The sequence below is a fragment of the Malus domestica genome, chromosome 08, assembly GCF_042453785.1.
Source record: "Malus domestica chromosome 08, GDT2T_hap1".
Taxonomy (NCBI): domain Eukaryota; kingdom Viridiplantae; phylum Streptophyta; class Magnoliopsida; order Rosales; family Rosaceae; genus Malus; species Malus domestica.
The window spans coordinates 16,658,166-16,681,724 of NC_091668.1; the positions used below are offsets into that span (position 1 = coordinate 16,658,166).

At 37.7% G+C, this 23,559-nt stretch overlaps 2 protein-coding genes across 3 annotated transcripts; one reads left to right on the plus strand and one right to left on the minus strand.

Annotated features, from left to right (window-relative positions):
- The first annotated feature begins 13,050 nt into the window (after positions 1 to 13,050).
- Positions 13,051 to 19,138, plus strand: LOC103406019 (NAD kinase 2, chloroplastic). 2 transcript variants are annotated; one of them, XM_008347940.4, is made up of 8 exons: positions 13,051 to 13,407; positions 14,036 to 15,967; positions 16,957 to 17,078; positions 17,166 to 17,307; positions 17,402 to 17,626; positions 17,890 to 17,964; positions 18,550 to 18,651; positions 18,774 to 19,138. In XM_008347940.4, exons 1-8 carry the CDS (start codon positions 13,177 to 13,179, stop codon positions 18,975 to 18,977), a joined length of 3,033 nt encoding a protein of 1,010 aa, XP_008346162.1. In that variant the 5' UTR covers positions 13,051 to 13,176; the 3' UTR covers positions 18,978 to 19,138. The 2 variants fall into 2 exon arrangements, with proteins under 2 accessions (XP_008346162.1, XP_008351964.1); XM_008353742.4 differs by lacking the exon at positions 17,890 to 17,964.
- Positions 19,139 to 20,166: 1,028 nt separating this feature from the next.
- On the minus strand, positions 20,167 to 21,863 carry LOC103453365 (1-aminocyclopropane-1-carboxylate oxidase). Its single transcript, XM_008338675.4, has 3 exons — positions 21,674 to 21,863; positions 21,328 to 21,536; positions 20,167 to 21,061 (listed from the first exon to the last, which is right to left on the minus strand). Exons 1-3 carry the CDS (start codon positions 21,773 to 21,775, stop codon positions 20,464 to 20,466), a joined length of 909 nt encoding a protein of 302 aa, XP_008336897.3. The 5' UTR covers positions 21,776 to 21,863; the 3' UTR covers positions 20,167 to 20,463.
- Positions 21,864 to 23,559: the final 1,696 nt, after the last annotated feature.

Here is a 23,559-nt window from a genome sequence, read left to right on the forward strand (position 1 = left end):
CAAATGAACATGTTTTTCACAAAATTTCCTTCAAGTATCTAGTAAGGAATTGAGGGAATTCTCTAAGGCATGTTACTACCTTCAAAATGTTGTTTTAATTGATTACATGTGAACTAGTGAAAGGTGATTATGATTAAGTATGCTCGAGGGTAAGGATTGCTTAAATCTATGTAAGTGATGATCTTAGCATGTCATGTTTCATTAAAAATCCCTGAGGCAAATGTTGGAAGGTTTACGTTGTTCTGTCGTTTCGTTTATGTTGTTTTGCTCGAGGACTAGCAAAAGCTAAGTGTGGGGGAATTTGATAGGAGCATATTTATGCAGCTTAGTTAGCATGTTGTTGTGCATTTATGTTGTTATTTCTTAGTCAATTATGTATTTTAAGCTATTTTCATGCGTTTGTAGGTCCTAATAACAAAGTTGGCAAGAAAGTGCATTTTGGTGCATGTTGGAGCATTTTTTAGCCAAGATTGGATAATGCAAGCATGGATACATGAGGATGGATGTTTTTGAAGATTAGAAGGCTAGAAATCAGCATGTGTGTGTGCAAATGTGTTGATTTTGGGCTGAAATGGTGAAGAGCATGTGTGTGCATATGGGCAAAGAGAAAGACACACCATGGACAGCTTGGCATGGGCAGAAAATGGGTGGATTAGTGGCTGAAATGATGAAGAACATGGGTGTACAAAAGTAAAAGGAAACACACGCACATGGGCAAGGAGAAAGACACACCATGGACAGCTTGGCATGGGCAGAAAATGGGTGGATTAGTGGCTGAAATGATGAAGAACATGGGTGTACAAAAGTAAAAGGAAACACACGCACATGGGCAAGGAGAAAGACACACCATGGACAGCTTGGCATGGGCAGAAAATGGGTGGATTAGTGGCTGAAATGATGAAGAACATGGGTGTGCAAAAGTAAAAGGAAACACACACACATGAGCAAAGAGAAAAGCACACCATGGATAGCTTGGCATGGGCAGAAAATCTATTTGTTTTATGGTTGAAATGATGAAGAACATGTGTGTGCAAGTGTAACAACTAGTACAATGTGGAAATGATGATTACATGGCAGCACGCACACATGGGAAAGCAAAGAATACACATCACATGGACATCACGGCACATGGGCAAAAAAGAGGTGGTTTTGTGGCTGAAATGATGGAGGTCATGTGTGTGCAAATGTAAAGGGAAACATGGACAATACACACCCATACAAACTGCAGATGCAAGGAATTGAAGTGGTCCTCTCCTTAGCCTATAAATACATCCACCATTCCCCTTCCTAAAATGAATCTTGATCCGTCAAAAAAAGAGCTTCATTCACAAACACAAGTCCCTTGCTGTGAGCTCCATTCCATTTCATCCATACATTCAAACACATCTCCATACACTTCCATTTTCCATGCCATGAGATCCATTCCATCCATACATCCATAAATCCCACATTTCACAAACACAAATACATTTTCCTTCCCTTGGCCGAGACATTCACCAATCCTAAATACATTCCTAACCTTTCCATATATCCATACACATCCGAGACACTTGTGCCACAACAAAGAGAAGAATGAGGAGCCTTGGACGTGCTTGCCATTCAAGTTGGATTGTTGGAGCGTTTTTAGGTGTTTTCATTCTTTTATTTTCAATGTCTAAATTTGTTTATCTTTGCTTTGTGAGTATGAGGAACTAAACCCCCCTTAGCTAGGGGGGAATTCGAAACCATGTTCATGCTTGCAATATGATTTGATTACTTTCAGTTGTGATTCATAAGTTGTGAATTCAATTTACTTATCCATTTGAATTAAAACTGATTTGTGTATGTTGGTTGAGAGTGCACGCTTAATTTTCATGCATAAATCTGATGCTAGGATATAAGAGAGTTTCACCTAATCGTTATGAACTTATATTCACAAGTAGTAAAGGTTGCTCGTCACAACCGTGTTAAGTAAATTCTTGGCATAAGTTTCATGCAATTCATAGTTACAAGTGTTTCGTCAATGCTTATGATTTTCATAGAACTTAATGATTCTTGCTTGTATCTCTATTATGCAATTCATGTAGGGAACTTGTGGGGAATGCTTTGGGTTGTTGTATGCAATCATCCAATTCGATGAAATTAGGAAAATCTGAGGGTTAATTAGTGCAATTCACAGTTAATCTGGGGCGTTGGGAATTCGTAGTTTATTGAAAAGCAACTGGAAATCGTTTTGTTTGCAAGTGTGTCATGTATGGAGAAGAACCTCCTAGCTAGCCTTCCATCCATTCAATTTACTCAAATTCGTGCAGATTTCATTAGTTCTTTAATTTACTTGTTTTGTTTTCAAATTCATCAAAACCAAAACCCCATTTACCTTGTTGAGTCATATTAGTTAGAAAATGATTTAGTTTGTGTTTTTAAGTATTTCGAACCAAGTTGAAACCAAAATTCGTCCAAAAGAGTGTTTAGAGTCCAAATCTGCCCAGTTTGTGTTTTTAGGCAGATTTGAGTGTTTTTAGCTTGTTTTGAGTTCTTTGAGTTTGTTTTGAATTCTTTGAGTTTGTTTTGAATTCTTTGAGTCTAGTTTAGTGTTTTTAACTTTGTTTTGTATGTTTTTAAGTCAGTTTAGAGGTTATTAGCAAGCCCTCCTAATCCCCGGTCCAGAACGATCCCTACTTATACTTATACTGCAATTGTAAAAAGAGGGTTTAATTTGTGTGTTAAGTTAATTTTCACATCACAATCCAAGGTGGAAAAGAACTAAGGTTTGTGGCAGATTTTTAGGCTTCTAGAAAGGGAATAGGAGCCACTTTTTTAGGCTTATAGAAAGAACACGTTTTGTGGCAGAAATTGGGACTTCTAGAAGGGTTTAGGGCGCCACCTTTCTAGGGCTTCTAGAAAGGGTGGTGCGGCACATGTATAAGAGAAGGGATAGGCCTTCTACAAGGGTTTTAGGTGCCCTTGTAGCTAATTATTCATCTTCCAAGTCTTGAATTGATTCTCCATCTCTTTAGCACGTTCCTAGCTTCACTTGATCTTCAAAAACGTCCATCCACCTTGGCCCATACATGTGCTATCCATTTAGTGCCCAAAACTGCTCCAAAATGCTCCAAAATGCACTTTCTTGCCAACTTTGTCATTTCAACCTACAAACACACGAAAATAGCTTAAATTACTATAATAAACACAAACTAACTACGAAAACACAAGAAAACAAGCTAACTAAGTCGCATAAATATGCTCCTCTCACGGACATTTGAAGTTGTTTCACTAAACTATAGATTTAAAGGAAAATAAACTCCCACCATGTGGGAATTGTAACCAATTAGAAATTAGGGAGGAAGGAGTGGACCAATCAGACAAAAGGCAAGGGACCAATTAGATGAATAGGAGGGCAACCAATCAAGAGGGAAGATATCTCTCTTCCCGTCAACCACACCCACGATAAAGCCAGTTTTGACCCAGATCTAATTCTGGCCAATTTCCACCAATTAATCCGATGAAATTCACCAATTCTTCACCTGGAAATCATCCCTTGACCTCTTCTCTTCCATTTCCATCCATTAATTGGTGGATTTTAGGCCTAGATTTCATGAGCTGCACCAACGACTTCGAGGAAATGCACAGTGACAATCAACCATTTCTGAAGTCATCACCGTTGATCACCACCACCAAAACACTTCCCTTGAGGACAGGAGTAATGCACAATAAGTGGTTCGAACGTTGGATTTGATTTGAGGACGAATCAAGAACACCCAAATTTTAGGGTTCCGGCGGGTTAGTGGTGATTTGAGGCTTTTCCCGGCCAAATTGAACATGGCCATAGGCATAAAATAGTTGGATTTTTTGGTGAGTCGGGGCGGCCGACCACCGTGTACGGCATCACGTAAGCCGAGTCATCCCCTGCCCTTTCTAAGCTAAGTTTGACACCCCAATTCCATAGGTGAAGTCCGATTGATAAAATCTCATTGTTTGAACATAGTTTTGATAAAGACCACTACTTGAACATTATGTGAATTGACGATCTAATGGTCGGATCATCACCAAACTTTAATACAATATAGTATGTAATATTTAAGGGCATTAGAAACTTACGGATTGGAAATCTGATGTACAGATCTTCTTGAATTAGATTTGTAAGTTCGTAAAATAAAACGTTGACCACCAATTGAATTGGTAATTGGCGAAGATCCAACCGTTGGATCGTAATGAAACTTTAGTATGATGTTTTAGAAGCACAATGTGAATCTTTGAAAGTTAGGGAATGGAAATCTGAAATGCGGATCTTCCGGATTGAGTTACATAGGTTTATGGACCCTACCGTTGATCTTTGACCGATGGTTAACTTTTGGTCAATGGGTTTCAAATCATTCTAGAACGTCCTTGGGATGTATTTTATGTACGTTATGTGTTCTATTGATAAGAGTTTTGAGACGTGACTGAATAATTGATATAGGTGATGATCGTTCGTGATATCTCGATATTCGTGCTAAGGAGTCGTAGCGCGGACCTTAGGTGAATGGGCATTTTCTTTTTTATCGTATATATATGATTGATAAGTCCACAAACGCTTTTAAATTGATTTGTGCATTTTATGCCATGTCGTATATATATTTATATAATCTAAAATACTATGATATGGTTGAGCTTAGATTGCATTATGGCATATCCATATGCGTATTACCTACATATAAGTGTTGTGAATGCTTTGAAGTGCTAAGGTGAACGCAGGACGCATAGGTAAGTTCAGGTGAGTTATGGTGTTATTTGAAATGATTGAGTGATGGCCTGACTATATTTGTGTTTTAGGCAACTTCGACATTGTCATACGTGTTGCAATAGGCAACTCCGACACTATCGTACAGGTTGCAATGATAGGCAACTCTTTCATTGTCGTACAGGTTGCAATGGACAATTCCAACACTGCCGTACAAGTTGCGTATGAGTCATACAGGTTGCATTAGACAACTCTGACTCTTGTGTTATCATAGATTGATCTATGAGTCGTACAGGTTGCATTAGGCAACTCTGACTCATGTGTTATCATAAATTGATTTATGAGTCGTATAGGTTGCATTTGGCAACTCCGACTCGTGGGTTATCATAGATTGATGAGCACCTGATTTTATTATGTTGCTGCCGATATGTAGTGATTTTGGATTATTCTTGTATTTAATGTGGATTGACATTTGACTTCATACTTATATGTAGTACGATTTCGTGGAAACTATACAGGTAGTACAGCGAGGGGTTATATCATTTAGAAGGTCTTTATTAAAACTTTATATTCAGGCCCACTCACTCTTGTTTTTATCCCTCCAAGTTCTAGTAGTAGAGTTTTCGTATCGACTAGGATTCATGGCAAATCTTGGTATTGGAGATTACCTTCGATGGTATGATTTTCAATCCACTCTACTGTACTTTACTTATGCTCTGGCGTCACGTGTGAATTGGGTTCATTCCCGCTCACAGCGCACTCTCGTATTTAGGCACTTTTAGGTTTAAATTTATTCACATATTCCAGATTGCTACACTTTATGGCTTCGTCACCTTCCAGGTGTTGGCCAGCACAACTTGATTCGGAGTCCTAGTGGACAATCCGGGTCAGGATGTGTAGTTTGGTATCAGAGCATAAGTTGGGCAGTAATGCATTCATCACACTTGTGATGTAAGCATTCTCGATTCTTGAACCTAGTTTCCAAATCTTGTCACCTCGTCGAATACGAAAAATGTGTTAGTTTTGCCTAAGTTTGGGTAGTTTTGTCGACTTGTCGACGTTTTAGAAGATCGTTTGGGGGAATGCCTCTAAATTATGAGGGAGGAATTTCCCTGCCAAGGAAAGATGTAGATTTGGGATAAGTTAATGACCTTGAAGCAGGGCTACTATATTGATAGTTGTGTATCTCAGGGGCAGAATTTCCTATTAATTCCACTATTATCTAGTCATTTCTTCCAATCTTTTAGAGTTAGGAAACCATTGATAGTTTTGATTCCTTGGCAATACCCGTTAATGTTTCACTACCAGAATCCTTATGAAGTTTTAGTTTTGTCGAAATTTCAAGAAATGTCTCGAGTGACAATGTGGTGCTACATGGGTAGCACTCGACGAAAGAACATCTTGGGATAATCACTTTTAGTCCCTGATAGCACAAATTTTTCCCAACACGCTTATGATCATTCCAGATCTTCAAGGGGAAGATCAATTTCTGTTTAGGTCTGTTCTATAGTAGATTACTAGAAAATTCTATTTTTTGTTTTCCAATTTTAGAACACTCCAACAATAGAAATCCCCAAAGTAGTAAGTATTTTCCTTAGAATTATGGCACCAGTTCCTAGTACCAGTTCTTTACCACAACATTGACTAACAGTTACCGCTGGAGTCTAAGAAACTAAATCTCGGAAAGTTAAGGTCAAACTCTGTATTAAGATAGTAAACTCACAGTTATGTTAACCATATTACCTATTTAGGTAATCAAAACTTCTTTGCCTAGCCACCTCTCAATCACTCCACAGATAGACATTAGAATCGAAAGACAAGATGATATCTCTCTGTTGGAGTGATTTGAGTGTCGAGAAAACTATGAAGACCTTTTAGTACGTGTAGTAGAGATGGTTAGTAGTATAGTACGTTTTGAGGATGTTTACCTTTCTCATCAATTCTCAAATTTTTACTTGAGATTCTACCAAATGCGAGAAGTAGAATACACCATTGACCCACCTTGTTAACATCATATTTATTCTTCCTATTTCTTATCGAACAACTCCTATATCAGTTTTCCTTATGACTTTTCGAATAAGTCCTACTTCATTGGAAGAACTTAGTTATTCAACTCTTTATCTTGGAAATCTCAAACCTATATGTGAAGGTGAAAGACTAAGCTTCAGGATCATACCGAGATTTTAGCAACTTCCTCGGATGACGATTAAAAACTGCTATCCCCTACTTTGAATTGATGGTCTAATCGACCAACCTTTGTAACTCGAGTTTCCTTCGGTAGTTGACGAATTCATAATAGTCTTGTAGATGACTATCTCACCTATTCTAGTAACAAGATTAAATTTTCCAATTATTAACAGTCAGCTTCACATCAATTCCTCAAATATTACCTTTGTGTAAATCCGTACTTCTTCTGGGAGATGTGATTTTCGTAAATGATATTCTTTTCTTTTCTCCAAAGGTAGTAGTGGAAGAAAGTTGGAATTCACACAAAGTGTTGTGAAATTCGAGACAATCTTTGGTCTTGTTGAACTTATTGACAAATTGTTATCGATTTTTTTTACTATAGTGTCTTTCTTCACTTATCGACCAAGGAAAATTAGTTTGGTTTGGGAGGTTTATTACGAATAAAGTTTTGACAAATGAACTGTTGTTTGACTTTACCTTTTCTTTACACCTTTCGATGACATTAATCATTTGGAAATCCATAATGATGTGTTCTCTAAATGTTTCGACTGAGTTGGGTCAGCATGATGGAGAATCGCTTATACTCCGATTCATGACTAGAGTCAAGTGTTATTATCTTCGTTTGAAACATCGGATAACACTTCTCGGTGAGAACGTGTCTAGAACCTTTACTAACCTTAGCTTTATCAAATACATCTTCATTTGAGATAAGTTAAGATTTCTGATAGTGATGATGGAAGAACTAAATCAACTTCTACGATTGCACTATCGTGTATTATCCTGATTGTGCAAATGTAATTACTATTTAATGTAGCAAAAGACATATGTATACTTGAACACTTTCGGCTTGTAATTACAGGTATTGTTTTGACGTTACTTGCAAGATATCAAGAAATGGTTGGAATAGTTGTAATCACTTTTTTTATATGAAGGGAGTTGGGAAGTATCATCATACACTTTCAATATGAGGTATCTTGTACATGTGGAAATGATGATGATGCTTCGATGTTTATAGATAGACTTGACAAGTCAATCCATTTTTTTTTTGGTCCAGAGGGACTACATTTTAGACCACTTAGTAAAATTCCTCATTCATTAGATTATCAGATTTCTCGGGCATTTAGACTAGCGTCTATTCTGATGGGGATTCCATATTTATCTCTTTGTGCTAGAAAGTATTGTAGTCAATTTTAGGTCCATGTTTACCCTACTACACTTTGTATTATTTTTTAAACAAGCAAATCGTCTAGAGGAGTTGCTAGGACATTGACATTTAGTCGTGAACATTAATTTCTTAATCACCCAACAAATACTCTGCTAAATGAATCTTAACCGTTGGTGATTGAATGTTCCAGAAGCTACCGTTGTAGTGAGATGTCATATATGAATTTCAATTACCTTGTATTCTACATTTGTTGGACTTGTTTGACCTTCAAACTCTTGATTGTTCTTATTGGTGTAATTTTGAGAAACTCGAGGGAAAATTCAATATGAACCTGCTCACTATAGTGTTATGAACTACATTGTTGGGTTATGTGGTGTGTGTGTTGTAATAAATTGCTATCTTTATTTTGGTTGGTTGTAACTACGGTTACAATTTTTGGTTTTGAGTATGGCATTGTTGAGGCGTATTGTGAAAATTTTATCCATAGCACATGATCGATAGAAAAATATTGTGAATAGGTAGTTGAATGATCGAGATTATGATGTAGCAAATTGTGTGTTATTGGCGTGGTTGCCTAGGAGGGCAGTACGTGAACATGAGTAAGGCGCTCATTGGATGATTTATGCGTATTTTCCCAATTAGGGGTATGATGGTAATACTGCACCCTCGAGAATTTGTTACTTATTTATCATGACAATAATGAGTTGTTGGTATTACGGGCTGCAGACCGTAATATTGAAAACTTAATTGTTAAACTTGTTAAGCAAGTGGACATCTAGATCCGTCTACGTTTAGTTATTTAATTATTGTTTGGGCTTAACCCAAAGATAGCACACACTCATCTTCGTGGCACGTGACACCTATGGGTGTGTAGGTGAAGTTTTCTATTTCGGTGTTGTTTTCAGTACAACTATTTTAACTTCACTTTATTATATACGTACTTCGACATTATGTTGTTATACATCTATTTTTCTACTTTATGTTTTATAAAGGACTGTATATTTTAGTATTGTACTAAAGGAGAAGCAAAAGTTTGGGTTTGGATGCATGAAAGAGGAATCACTACACTCTGATCGTGACAGAATGACATTCTCTTTTATGCAAACGCTCTAGCTTGATTTCCTCCTTCTATATAAGTATATATATACTTTTTCCTATCTTCTAGAGTACCTTATGTTTAACAAGTGTTTTCAAATTTCAGAGACGAAATTTTTTCAAGGAGGGTAGATTGTGACAATTCGTCCCTAATTTTAAGTTTCATAAATTTTCTAAATAGTGATTTTACGAAAATGCCCTTAGAGGCGAGGATGTTTGACTTCCGTTGACCGTTCGAAGTCACAATTAATGTTTTCGAATAGATTTTGAAGCTACGAACGCATAGGTGAAAGCCATTTGCGAGTCCGGATTATAACGGTATAGTTACGGACATTTGAAGTTGTTTCACTAAACTATAGATTTAAAGGAAAATAAACTCCCACCATGTGGGAATTGTAACCAATTAGAAATTAAGGAGGAAGGAGTGGACCAATCAGACAAAGGGCAAGGGACCAATTAGATGAATAAGAGGGTAGCCAATCAAGAGGGAGGATCTCCCTTTTCCCATCAACCACACCCACGACAAAACCGGTTTCGACCCGGTTCTAATTCCTGCCAATTTCCACCAATTAATCCAAGGAAATTCACCCATTCTTCACCTGAAAATCATCCCTTGACTTCCTCTCTTCAATTTCCATCCATTAATTGGTGGATTTTAGGCCTAGATTTCGTGAGCTGCACCGACGACTTCGAGGACATGCACAACGGCAATCCACCATTTCTGAAGTCATCATTGTTGATCACCACCACCAAAACACTTCCCTTGAGGTCAGGAGCAATGCCTAATAAGTGGTTGTAACGTTGGAGTTGATTTGAGGATGAATCAAGAACACCCAAATTTTAGGGTTCTAGTGGGTTAGTGGTGATATGAGGCTTTTCTTGACCAAATTGAACTTGGCTACATGTATAAAACTTGCTCTAATCATTGAGATCTTCATTTCTGTGAAGTATGAGAATTTTTAGAAATAGTTGGATTTTCCGGCGAGTCGGGACGGCCGACCGCCGTGTACGGCAGCGCGTAAGCCGAGTCATCCCCTGACCCTTCTAAGCTATGTTTGACACCCCCAATTCCATAGGTGAAGTCTGATTGATGAAATCTCATCGTTTGAACATAGTTTTGATAAAGACCGCTACTTGAACATTATGTGAATTGACGATCTAACCGTTGGATCGTCACCAAACTTTAATACAATATAGTATGTAATATTTAAGGATATTAGAAACTTATAGATTGGAAATCTGAGGTACGGATCTTCTCGAATTAGATGTGTAAGTTCGTAAAATAAAACGTTGACCGCCACTTGAATTGTCAATTGGCGGAGATCTAACCGTTGGATTGTAATGAAACTTTAGTATGATGTTTTAGAAGGACAATGTGGATCTTTGTAAGTTGTAGAATGAAAATCCGAGATGCAGATCTTTCAGATTGAGTTACATAAGGTTGTGGACCCTATCGTTGATCTTTGACCGACGGTTAACTTTTTGTCAATGGGTTTCAAATTATTGTAGAACGTCATTGGGATGTATTTTATGTAAGTTATGTGTTCTATTGATAAGAGTTCTGAGACGTGACTAAATAATTGATATAGGTGAGGATCGTTCGTGATGTCTCGATATTTGTGCTTGGGAGTCGTAGCACGGACCTCAGGTGAGTGGGCATTTTCCTTTTTATCATATATATATGATTGATAAGTCCACAAACGCTTTTAAATTGATTTGTGCATTTTATGCCATGTTGTATATATATTTATATAATCTGAAATACTATGATATGGTTGAGCTTTAGATTGCAATATGGCATATCCATATGCATATTACCTACATATAAGTGTTGTGAATGCTTTGAAGTGCTAAGGTGAATGCGGGATGCACAGGTAAGTTCAGGTGAGTTATTGAGTGATGGCATGACTATATTTGTGTTTTAGGCAACTCCGACATTGTCGTACAGGTTGCAATAGGCAACTCCGACACTGTCGTATAGGTTGCAATGATAGGCAACTCTGACATTGTCGTACAGGTTGCAACGGACAACTTCGACACTATCGTACAAGTTGTGTATGAGTCGTACAGGTTCCATTAGGCAACTCCGACTCATGTGTTGTCATAGATTGATTTATGAGTTGTACAAGTTGCATTAGGAACTCCGACTCATGTGTTATCATAGATTGAGTTATGAGTCGTACAGGTTGCGTTAGGCAACTCCGACTCGTGTGTTATCATAGATTAATGAGCACCTGATTTGATTATGTTGTTGTCGATATGTAGTGATTTTGGATTATTCTTGGATTTAATGTGGATTTACATTTGACTTCATACTTATATGTAGTATGATTTCCTGGAAACTATATAGGTAGTACAACGAGGGGTTATATCATTTAGAACGTCTTTATTAAAGCTTTATATTTAGACCCACTCACTCTTGGTTTTATCCCTCCAGGTTCTAGTAGCAGAGTTTTCGTATCGACGAGGATTCATGGCAAATCTTGGTATTAGAGATTACCTTCGATGGTATGATTTTCAATCCACTCTATTCTACTTTACTTATGCTCTGACGTCACGTGTGAAATGAGTTCATTACAACTCACAGCGAGAGTATTTAGGCACTTTTAGGTTTAAATTTATTCACATATTCCACATCACTAAACTTTATGACTTCGTCACCTTCCAGGTGTTGGCCAGCACAACTCGATTCGGAGTCCTAGTGGACAATTCGGGTCAGGATGTGTCAAAAAAAAAAATACATCTTAAAAAAATAATACAAACCATACAAATATATATATATATATATATATATATATATATATTAAGACCATAACTTTATTATTGTATAAAGCTTTAGAGTTTATGTTAAGACCATAACTTTAAATTATTATTGGGCCCATGTTTTCTTAAAAAAAATTGAAGTTGGGTTTGCTGAAAATCTTTAAAAAATTGCCCAAACTTTTAACTAATAAACTTAATTAACCCTAGCAGAGTTAGCCGCACCCACCAACTTTTCTCTTCATATGAGATTGTCGTTTCTCTCCTGTCTCCTCTTTGCACAGACCAACGATCTCTCTCTTCCTCCCCCTTCATCCCTCTCTGCAGCAAATCGTTTTATCTCACCCTTCCTCTCTCTCGCCCCCCTTTCTCTTTCTCCCCTCCTCTCTCTTTCACTTAGATTTCATAACAAATATGAGGTCGTGACTCGTGCAAAAGGCGGTGGGAGAACGGCAATTGGGAGAGAAGGCAAGAAAAAAAAGGAACGCCTAGCACCACCGCCTAGGCCGCCTAGGAGTGCCCAGGCGGGCGCCTAACACCTCCTCGCTTTTGTCTGCCGATTGCACCTAGTCGGAACGGCATGTCATCGACCAGTTCCTAGGCGCCCACCTAAGCCGATTTTTAGAACACTGCCAATCCAAATGCTGATCGACAGCGAGGATTCCTACACCCATTTCAAAAGCACATCAAGTGCGTTTTAGAAAAAGCACCATGTATGTGTTTCTTGCATGAAGCACTTCAAGTGTTTTTTTGTGATCTACTTGAATGGGTTAATTTTATAAATATTTTCACCATAAATACTTTCAATTATTTTAAAAATATTTCCAAACGAACTTTTGAACCAATTAAGGCGGAAAAGATTGCCGATGTTTATTTTGTGGGCATGATTTGCATTTTCTTGATAACTGAGATATGGTAAAACGCAGCTCTCATGCGTTCAACAAGGCTCCAAAAAGAATAGCACTTGATCCAATAAAATTTCCAAATAATCCAATCAATTTCTTCCAATTACATGATTTGACTCAAAATAAAATTATTATCCAACAAGAACCAATCTCCACCAAGAAAATAAATAACCACAAAACAATAAGATTTTAGATAATTTCTCAATAAGTATATAATAAATTTTCAATTTCTCCACAACACATTTCATTTTCTCGTCATCCAAACAAGTTTTTACAACCGAAAAAAAAAAGGGAGAGAGAGAGAGAGAGAGAGAGAAAATGCAAATTGGGCAGTGAAAAATTCACACAAGGTGGCATGCAGCCTTATGTGCCAGCTGGCCATCGTCGTCGTCGACATGAATCGGTGCGCTTCATCGCCTCCCCCTCTCTGCGTCTTTACGCCGTGCCAGTTCTTCGGCAGCAGCACCACCGCCGTCAAGTTCTTCAGGTTCGAGTTCGAGTTCCAGAGGAAAGAGCGATTCAGGCGGCGGCTTAAGTTCGTTGTCAGTGCAGAGCTTTCGAAGCCATTCGCTCTCAGCTTCGGCTTGGACTCTCAGGTCAGCCTACTCACTCTAGTATTAATTCCCTCCCTTGTTTCTGACATTTGAGTGGCGGTGGAGTTGTTGAATTGGTAACAGAAAGACTGAGATTATGCTAAAACTGCAAATGGGTTTCGTTGATTGGCCAAAACAAAGAAATGGGTTTGATTGGGATTTGTTTGATAATCTACTCTCAGAGTTATGTTAGATTTTGTGTATAAAATCAATTTTGTCTAAATTTATTTGCTTTCGAATTGTTTCGATCATTAGTGCTCGCACTTTTATTGGTGATTTTTGTTGCTATTTACTAGTTGAAAATCTCTCAACTGGGTTTTGGAATTTGGAATCAACACAAACCAATGGAACCGTGTTTATGTCATTCGTAATCCGGCAGCAAGAAATACTTGTTGTCATGGAATAAATTTCATTGCTTTCAGTTTGTTAGTTTACCCTTTGTTTTTGTATACAGCATGCATGTCTGTGTTGGTTTCAAAACGTGTGCTTAATTCGCGAACCTTGTGTATATAACCTTATTTTGATGATATTAATCATATAAAGAAGTGTATGATTTATAGTGGAAACTTAATAACTTGATGACCTCTTGTAAGTTTTGTATAGTAGACTGACACTGCTTCTGAATTTGAAGACCTTTCGGCCTCATGATCCTTCGCAATTACCTAGAATTGGTCCTATTCCTGGAGATATTGCAGAAATTGAGGCATACTGTAGAATCTTTAGATGTGCTGAACGGCTTCATAGTGCATTGATGGACACATTATGCAATCCAGTAACGGGTGAATGTAGTGTTTATTATGATTACCCATCAGAGGAAAAACCACTTTTGGAGGATAAAATTGTCTCTGTGATTGGGTGTATGGTATCCCTGTTGAACAAAGGAAGGGAGGATGTGCTTTCTGGTAGATCGTCCATTCGCCTCGCAGATTTAAGTGTAATGGAGGATGAGCTTCCTCCACTCGCCATTTTCAGGAGTGAGGTGAAAAGGTGTTGCGAGAGCTTGCATGTTGCTCTTGAAAACTGGTTGGTTCCTGGGGATGATCGAAGCTTGGATGTATGGAGGAAACTTCAGAGACTGAAGAATGTCTGTTATGATTCTGGTTTTCCCCGCAGGGAGGATTATCCTTGCCATACACTTTTTGCGAATTGGGCTCCTGTTTACTTATCCTCTTCTAAAGAGGACATTAGGTCCGTAGATTCAGAGATAGCTTTTTGGAGGGGTGGCCAGGTAACAGAAGAAGGTCTGAAGTGGTTACTAGAGAAAGGATATAAAACTATTGTTGACCTTAGGGCAGAGACTGTAAAAGACAAAGCTTATCATTCAGCCATAGATGATTCTATTGCATCCGGGAAAGTTGAATTGGTCAAAATTCCAGTTGAAGTTGGGACTGCACCTTCAATGGAGCAGGTTGAGAAATTTGCATCTTTGGTTTCAGATTGCAGCAAGAAGCCGATCTATCTTCATAGTAAGGAAGGAGCGTTGAGAACTTCTGCCATGGTTTCTAGATGGAGGCAATACTCGACGCGTTATAATGTGCAGTTTGTCTCCAAGCGGTCAAGAGCTATCAACGATGTGTTACTACGAAATACAAATGGGGCAGGCGAAGTGCTGGAGCCTTCCACTTCTAAGAAAAGGTCTATCCCGGGAAAGAACAAGCCACTGCAAGGGGAACTGGACAAAACTTATGGTTTAAATGGCGTATTTCAAAAGGATGTGTCTCCAGATAGGGATGAAACAAATCAGAGCTCAGATGGGACATATAACAGCCTTATGTCTGTCCAAGGCATGACATCAGTAGAACCAGATGAAAATGGGGAAGGAAATATGATGAACTTTTGCAGGGAAGTTGAACCCCTGAATGCCCAAGTTCCTCCTTGTAATGTTTTCTCTAGAAAAGAAATGTCCAGGTTTCTGGGGAGAAAAAGCATCTCACCTCACTCCTATTTTAATCATCAGTTAAAAAGGTTGGCTACATTACCAATTTCCAGAGGTATCAATATTAAGACAATGCAGAGAGGCGGTACCAATTCGGCACCTCAGCTTGTGGTGGTACAAAATTCATATGGGCCACCTTACAGAAAGGATCTATCTCCAGAAGTCCAGACCTCTACTTCTGGAAATGGGAAGTATTTGACTAGTGTTAGTTCTGGTTCTGTTCTTCCAGTTGTGAACGGATTTGGTGAAGTGAATGAAATTGCAAGTAATGTGTCTACTACTCCGAGTAGTAGTTATGATGAGAGTGTCTTACCTAAAGCAGTAAATGAGGATAGGAAGAGTAATGGTGGAGCCACCTTAGCTTCAGGAGACGATGACCTGGGGTCAATTGAAGGAAATATGTGTGCTTCTGCAACTGGTGTTGTAAGGGTGCAGTCAAGAAAGAAAGCTGAGATGTTTTTAGTTCGAACAGATGGATTCTCTTGTAGCCGAGAAAAGGTGACGGAATCCTCCTTGGCCTTCACTCATCCAAGTACCCAGCAGCAAATGCTTATGTGGAAATCCTCACCAAAGACAGTATTAGTGTTGAAGAAGCTAGGGCAAGAACTCATGCAACAAGCTAAAGAGGTACCATCTGAGAATCTAGTATCTGTAAATATTCTATTCATATTTAAAACCTACTATCTGTTTTTAGATGATGCTTTGCATTTTGTACTTGCAATGTGGTCTAATGGTAGAACTGGTGTCAGTCAGAGTTTCTAAACTCTGTTATTTAGTTGGAAGTCTTGTCCATATTGTTTTGCATCTCTGTTTTTTTTTTTTTTTTATAATTTTTTTCTCTTAAAAAAATACAGAGTTTGTATCAACGATTAATGTGTATGAATATAAGAGTGTAAACCGGAAAGATCATGCTCATTACAAAATTTTCTACATCCACTACAATGAGAATGAACAACTTAGGCAATGGGGTTAGTTCATTAAGCATTAAAGATTGCTTGCTTTGCTAGTACATGAACTTGAACAAACTAAAGGCTAAATTAAGGGGAACATGTTCTTACTACAGCTCCTCCACACATGTATTTCAAACAATTTGGTATTCAGTAGCATACATATAGTGGGATCCCAGGTGGGCTTTCTTCTCTTGCAGTTCAATGTTCCGAACTGACTATCTTTTTCATTCTACATCCACAATTCATCCTTGTAAAAAACCAGTCAAACCCTTTGATTATCATCACGGATTCATGATCATGCAAGTGTTTACCAGAAACATTGTGTTTGTCTATTTAGTTAACATAGTCAGATATCTTAATGATTTCTGATTGGGATTATTATCATAAGCAAGGATGATCATTTAGAAAGACTTAAAATGGTTTAGATCGTTAAGCAACAATGCCCCATGGTCCCCACAAAAGGATTCCCAGTTTTGCAAATGTGGGGATCCCTCTGTGAAAGGGCCTTGTATGCACCATACAGTATATATGGATGCATTTTTATTTTCTGCTGGTATATTGGAAGATATCTTACTATGTCAGCAGTTATTTTTAAATATACGATTATTTTAATTTGTGAGTTTGTTCGCTGGATATTCTTAACGCTTTTTCCATGTCTTTGTGTAGGTTGTCTCTTTCTTGTATTACCAAGAGAAAATGAATGTTCTGGTGGAACCAGATGTGCATGATGTGTTTGCTAGAATCCCAGGGTTTGGATTTGTTCAGACCTTCTATAGTCAAGATACCAGGTACCAAACTTGTACCTAAAGTTGGCTAGCAGTTTGTATATTTCACGACCTTATTGGAAATTTTCTATACTTGATTGATAAATTCAGTGATCTGCATGAGAGGGTTGATTTTGTGGCATGCCTGGGAGGAGATGGAGTTATACTCCATGCTTCAAATCTGTTTAAAGGTGCTGTTCCCCCAATTGTATCATTTAATCTTGGATCTCTTGGATTTTTGACTTCCCATACGGTGAGTTGTTTGATTGTCTTTTGTAGGCTTGTAGGTGATTTATGTACTCTCATAGATTGTCATTTGTCTAACCCATCTTATACTTTTGTATCAGTTTGATGACTATATGCAGGACTTAAGGCAAGTGATCCATGGAAATAACACAAGTGATGGTGTTTATATAACTCTGAGAATGCGGCTCAGGTGTGAGATTTTTCGAAAGGGTAAAGCAATGCCTGGGAAAGTATTTGATGTCTTGAATGAAATAGTTGTTGATCGAGGTTCTAATCCATACCTTTCTAAGATTGAATGTTATGAACAAGACCGGCTTATAACCAAGGTGAGATTTGTATTGCATATCTTATAAAATGATTATTGTAATAGGCTCTAATAATGTCCTAAAATTTTCACGAGTAAATGAGTTGTACTTTGTTCTCCACAGTCATAGAAGGCCATTTCTTTTTCTTTTCCTAGCTATCAAATCTGTGAGAGTAATTACTATGTGGATGGCATCTGATGTGACGAAACTCATATAACAAACATGGAGAGTTCCGTAACAATTATTTTGTCATGCTGTCTATTGAAAAATACCACATCTTTTAGGTCCAAGGTGATGGGGTCATTATTGCTACACCTACAGGAAGTACTGCATACTCTACAGCTGCAGGAGGTTCCATGGTAAGCAAAGTCCTCTTCAGTGTCGTAGTGACCATCTTTCAATATTTGGTACCTGGCACTTGTGCAAATTGAAGGGCTTGGGTGGTTCAGTTTGCGTTAGGTGTGATATTTCCTAATGAAAGAGAAATTCTCTTCCATATAGTTATTTATATGATTTGTTTAAAAATGCTAGTTCCTACTATAAGGATTATGGAAATTCGTATGGCAGACGTCTATTTTAATGTGCTTAAAAGTTGTGCTCAAAGTCTACATTAGTACATATGTGTGTGTGCACGTATTCCTAATTTATGCTAGACATTTAGTTGCTTTTTGCCCGAACGTAGGATTGATGAGGTGTTTGCTCAGAAAATTGCTAGTTTGTGTTCAAGCACACATAGGAGTCCTTATTTATTTGGCTAATTCAAACTAGTGTGGGGCAAGTTTATAAACAAGTTGCCGACTTTCAATTTGAAGATGTTATACATATTGACCAATCAAAGTAGAAATTCATGCCGAAACCACAATTTTTATTATTTGTCTCTCGTTGTTGCGGTTGATTTTTAACAAAGTCATTGTGCTTCTAACACTAGATAATATGAAATGCAGGTGCATCCAAATGTCCCGTGCATGTTGTTTACCCCAATCTGCCCACACTCCCTCTCATTTAGACCAGTTATACTTCCAGATTCTGCAAAGCTTGAATTGAAGGTGAATTTTGTTTTCCCCCACGCTTCCAGCATTATTTATTGTTATATCTGGAGGACTAGGAGAGGATTTTTATAATTATAGCGAGCTGTTGTATTCATGAGATAACTCATTTACTTGTACAGATTCCAAGCGATGCTCGAAGCAATGCCTGGGTTTCTTTTGACGGAAAGAGAAGGCAGCAACTCTCAAGAGGAGACTCTGTCCGAATATCTATGAGCCAACACCCACTTCCAACTGTTAACAAACGTGACCAAACAGGTGATTGGTTTCGAAGCTTGATTCGTTGCCTAAACTGGAACGAAAGACTAGATCAAAAGGCCCTTTAAGCCTCCGAAACGAAAAAAAAGGAAACCTACTCCACTCTTCATTCTTGGTTAATGATTCTGTATATTATTGTACATATTACAGATTAGAGGAAATAAAACTGAGAGTAAGTATATTCATTATCAGTATAAAGCAATAGAAATTATACTTACTCTTTCATGGATGTTATTGAGTGATCCTCTTTTCATTTTTTAAGTGCTATTAATTTTCCAACACATCTTATTTTTTTCATGAGAGAGATTAGAATTGAAAATCTTACTATAGAAAGTAGGACTAATTTTGTTTTTCATTCTAACGATATTATTTACTGAAAAGGGTGGATGAGTGAGTTAAGTCTCAGAATGTACTAGTAATAATGTGGTTCAAATTTGTTTTTAGCGAGAATCGAACTAAGACCTCTCACTTACTAGAGATGAGGAATACACTAAATTTTAGGATTAGGTAGCATGACTAATTCCTTATGGTCAAGAAGTTTTTACGGCAATTGGTGGCTTGCTTCCTTTTGGATTTTGTGAATTTTGTCATTAGGCTGTTCCTTGTGGATATACTTGGGACTTGCTAAACATATAGGGAACCATCAAAGACGTATGTAAAAAACCGTTAAACATAAAAAAATACGTAAAAGGCTTGTAGCTGAAGCAATTAAGAATAATCTAAGGTCCAACGCTAGATTCTTCCCTCGCAACATCGCTAGTATAAAAAAAAAAAAACCAAGGAAAGAAGATTTAATTTCTAGTTAAGTTGATTATATGCATTGCTAAAACCTGTAAAGAACGGTTAAACATAAAAAAAATACGTAAAAGGCTTATAGATGAAGCGAGTAACTTGAGGTCCAGCGCTAGATTCTTCCCTCTCAACTTCGCTAGTATAAAACAAAAACAAAAACAAAAAAAAAAAAAAAACAAAAAAAAAAAGAAAAAAAAAAACCAAGAAAAATAGATTTTAATTTCTAGTTAAGTTGAATCTATGCATTGCTAAAATGCATCTAGCTACTTATGAGAAGTCTATTAACTAAAAAGTGACCATCAAAGTCCATTGATACATGCAAATTGGTTAGATCAGTTGGTAAGAGCATTGTATCCGTCTCCTTACACTCAAAATTCAAATCTTCCTAACAATAGTACGTACATGATATTGTCTTGTCAAAAAAAAAAAAAAGTTTCATTGCTACACAAGGAAAGAAGAAGTGCATAACCAACAACAAAATTTAAGATTGCAATCCATAATATTGTACTATTTTACATAGCAAATCTGAAATGGAGCTTTTAAGCATCCTCATCATTACACACCAATACGTAGACAGAAAAAAGCAACAACAAGCACATAACACGCAGACTGACTTACACCCACTTCAGCGTTCTCCTCCCACACAGAAGCTTTTCAGTTGAGAGAGAGACGAGCGAGTATGTAATAATAGTACGTACTTAACCACCCAAGTGATAAAAAGTGAAGTAAATTTATCCCCATTTAATATGGATCTTATGTTTTTCACACGGCCCTCACAGACTGGAACCTTGGTTCCTTGGGGAGGAACTTCTGCTCAGCATATACAGAGAGGTAGTCACCAAACACAAACTTGGGATAAGTCTGACCCACTTCTTGGTTCTCCTTTTCGACCAATTCCGGCGCAGGAGCTATTGTGGCCTTCATTGATGGGTTATAAAACGAAGCAATTGACCTCCGATTCCCAGTTGGGGTAGCCAAAACCCTGTGCCAAACACTCTTGTAGCGGCCATTGCTCAGGACCTCAATCTGGTCCCCAGTGTTGATGACAATCGAGTTGCGCAATGGTTGCACTTCTATCCACTGCCCATCTTTCAGGATTTGGAGGCCTCCAACTTTGTCATCTTGGAAGAGCAATATTACACCGCCTGCATCAGTGTGAGCTCGGAGACCAGTCACCAGCTCTGGCTTAGGGCATGGTGGGTAGTGGCTCACCTTGGTGCCGAAAAAGGCATTGTCTTCTTCGCCACCGTTGAAGGCTTTCTTCATGTATCCCTTTGGCAACCCTAAGTTCTCATCCATCACTTCCATGACCCTCTCAGCAAGTTTCTTCAGTTCTCTTCTGTATTCTTCCATGGTTTCCCTATCAATATGAAAAATAATTATCAGATTCCATATAATTGAACACTGCGATATAATATATCACATATTTACAAATTCTACTCCCCTTAAAATGTGAAATTGTCATACAGTCTAATATGTTATGTTGCCAAACGGTTAATCTGAATAACTGATTAGGAATTTAGGAGGATTGCTTGAAGCGTGCTGCTTACTAGTTCTACATATTATGTTAGGAATTTGAGAGCATTGCTTGAAGTGTGCTGCTTACTAGTTCTACATATTACTTACTTGAATCCAGGGGTTTTCGAGGGCCATTCGTTGTCATCCAAGAGGGTGAAGACATCCTCCCAGTCCACATTCTCCAATTTTTTGTTTTCATTTACCGCCTTCATTAGTGTGGAATTCTTAAAGTTCTCCTCTCTTTCCATCCTAAAGAAGTCACCGGTCACCTTCTTCACCCTCTCGAGAAGCTCCTCCGATATTCCATGGTTCACCAGCTGTGAAAAACACAAACATCCAAAATTAAACACTTTTGTTAACAAAGAGAAAAACAAAGCACAACAAAGTAATGAGAAGCACAAATTGTTCCCCACCAAACATATAAGCTAAATCAAAGATGGATAATAATTAGTACCTGGAAGAATCCCCAGTCCTCACATCCATTAGCAACTTCAGCCAATGTTTTGGCCCTTTCTTCACCATCAAGTTTTGAGAAATCAATAACTGGGATTGCCATTGATCTGATTAAAACAAAAAAAATTAAGCTTCACAAATAGAGAGAGAGAGAGAGAGAGAGAGAGAGAGAGAGATTTGGTGGATGTGGTGAGGAAGAAAGGGTGGTGATCAGCCTATTTATGGCAAAATTTCCCGCCATCTGTTGGACGTTAACTTTTTATTCTTTTAATATTTTTCCCCCTTGTTGTTACTTCCAATGTAGCCGTTAGGGTAAAAGGTATGGGACGGTGACCCTTCGCATTTTAAAATTAGATACAAGGTCAATGCTTTGTGAGGTAGCATTGGCAACCCACAACATAAGCATACTCTTCCTGCAGGTGATTCACCTCGTTGAGTTTCCGTTATTCTTTTTAATTACTATATCAATTGCATGAACCATATCATCATGTCCAAATTAATTAGCTTCCATTGGATAGATATCTTGATGGCCACTAATAATTTGCTACTACAACAAAATAAAATATGGAAGAAATGTGACAAGGTATCGTTACAAAAATTATTTTTTTGACTTTAGGGCGTGAAAATCATTGTTATCTTATCTATATCAAGTTATACTTTTTTTTTAATGTAGGTTTGTTAGATTAGAGAGTTGGCGAGGTTTGAATTCATGTCATGGTAGAGGCAACACTCCTCACCAGTGTGGTAGAGGACCACTTGCGTATCAAGTTATACTTTGACTTCTAACTTATTACAATGTGAAGTTTATTTCTATATTTAACTGGACTATTTGTGATCAATTTTTTTTTATAATATTTCTAATAACCTAAATGGATTATTTTTTTCGGTTATCATTTCCCTTGAATTATTAACGTCAAAATTTTATTGTTTTTCGACAATATTGTGTTTGTCAATTTATTAGGTCACATATAAATATCTAAATAATTTTTTTTTTTATTTCAATGAATATTCATAAAGATGATCTATGAATAGCGACCTACAAATGGTTCGGATTATAAGGTAAGATTACTTTATGGAGCGAGTTTGACATATGTCACATCCCGGCCTGGGCCCCCACCACATTTCGAGCTCGACTCCGCCGTAGCACGATATTGTTCACTTTAGACCCCGACCACGCGCTCATGGTTTTGGTTCAGGGAATTCACATGAGAACTTCCCAGTGGATCACCCATAATGGGATTGCTCTCGTGCGAACTCGCTTAACTTCGGAGTTCCGATGGAACCCGAAGCCAGTGAGCTCTCAAAAGGCCTCGTGCTAGGTAGAGATGAGAATATACATATAAGGCTTACATGATCCACTCCCTTGAACGATGTGCGATGTTACAACATATGTGTGTTTTTTTTAATATACATTTCAAAGTCATAAGTAAGATCAAGTTGATTTTTACCATGATGGGCGGATAGATATGAGAAAAAGAATTCTTCAAATGAAATGGTTCTAGTTCATTCATCTGCCAGATAATAGATTCCAATGATCTCATGGCAACATACATAGTATGTCCTTGATCTTGTGCATTATTATTCCTTTTCGTTTCTGGTGTTTCTTCCCCATATATTACTAATCCATTAATATTATTATTTTAAGCTTATTTTACTTGCAGCATAAATCTCTGCCGACGATGCTTCACCATGTTGACAGTGACCAGCAATACCTTGTGGCCCCTATCGGCCTTTCACACACATGGAAATCAAATGCTTTCTGGTTACTTGTTTAAACTTATAATACACTGATTTGCAGGCATAGTTTGAGGGTTAAGGAAGGCAAGGGCGAAGACCTTTATAAACAAAGCAATCATCATCAAACAATAATTAATTTAATTGCTATAC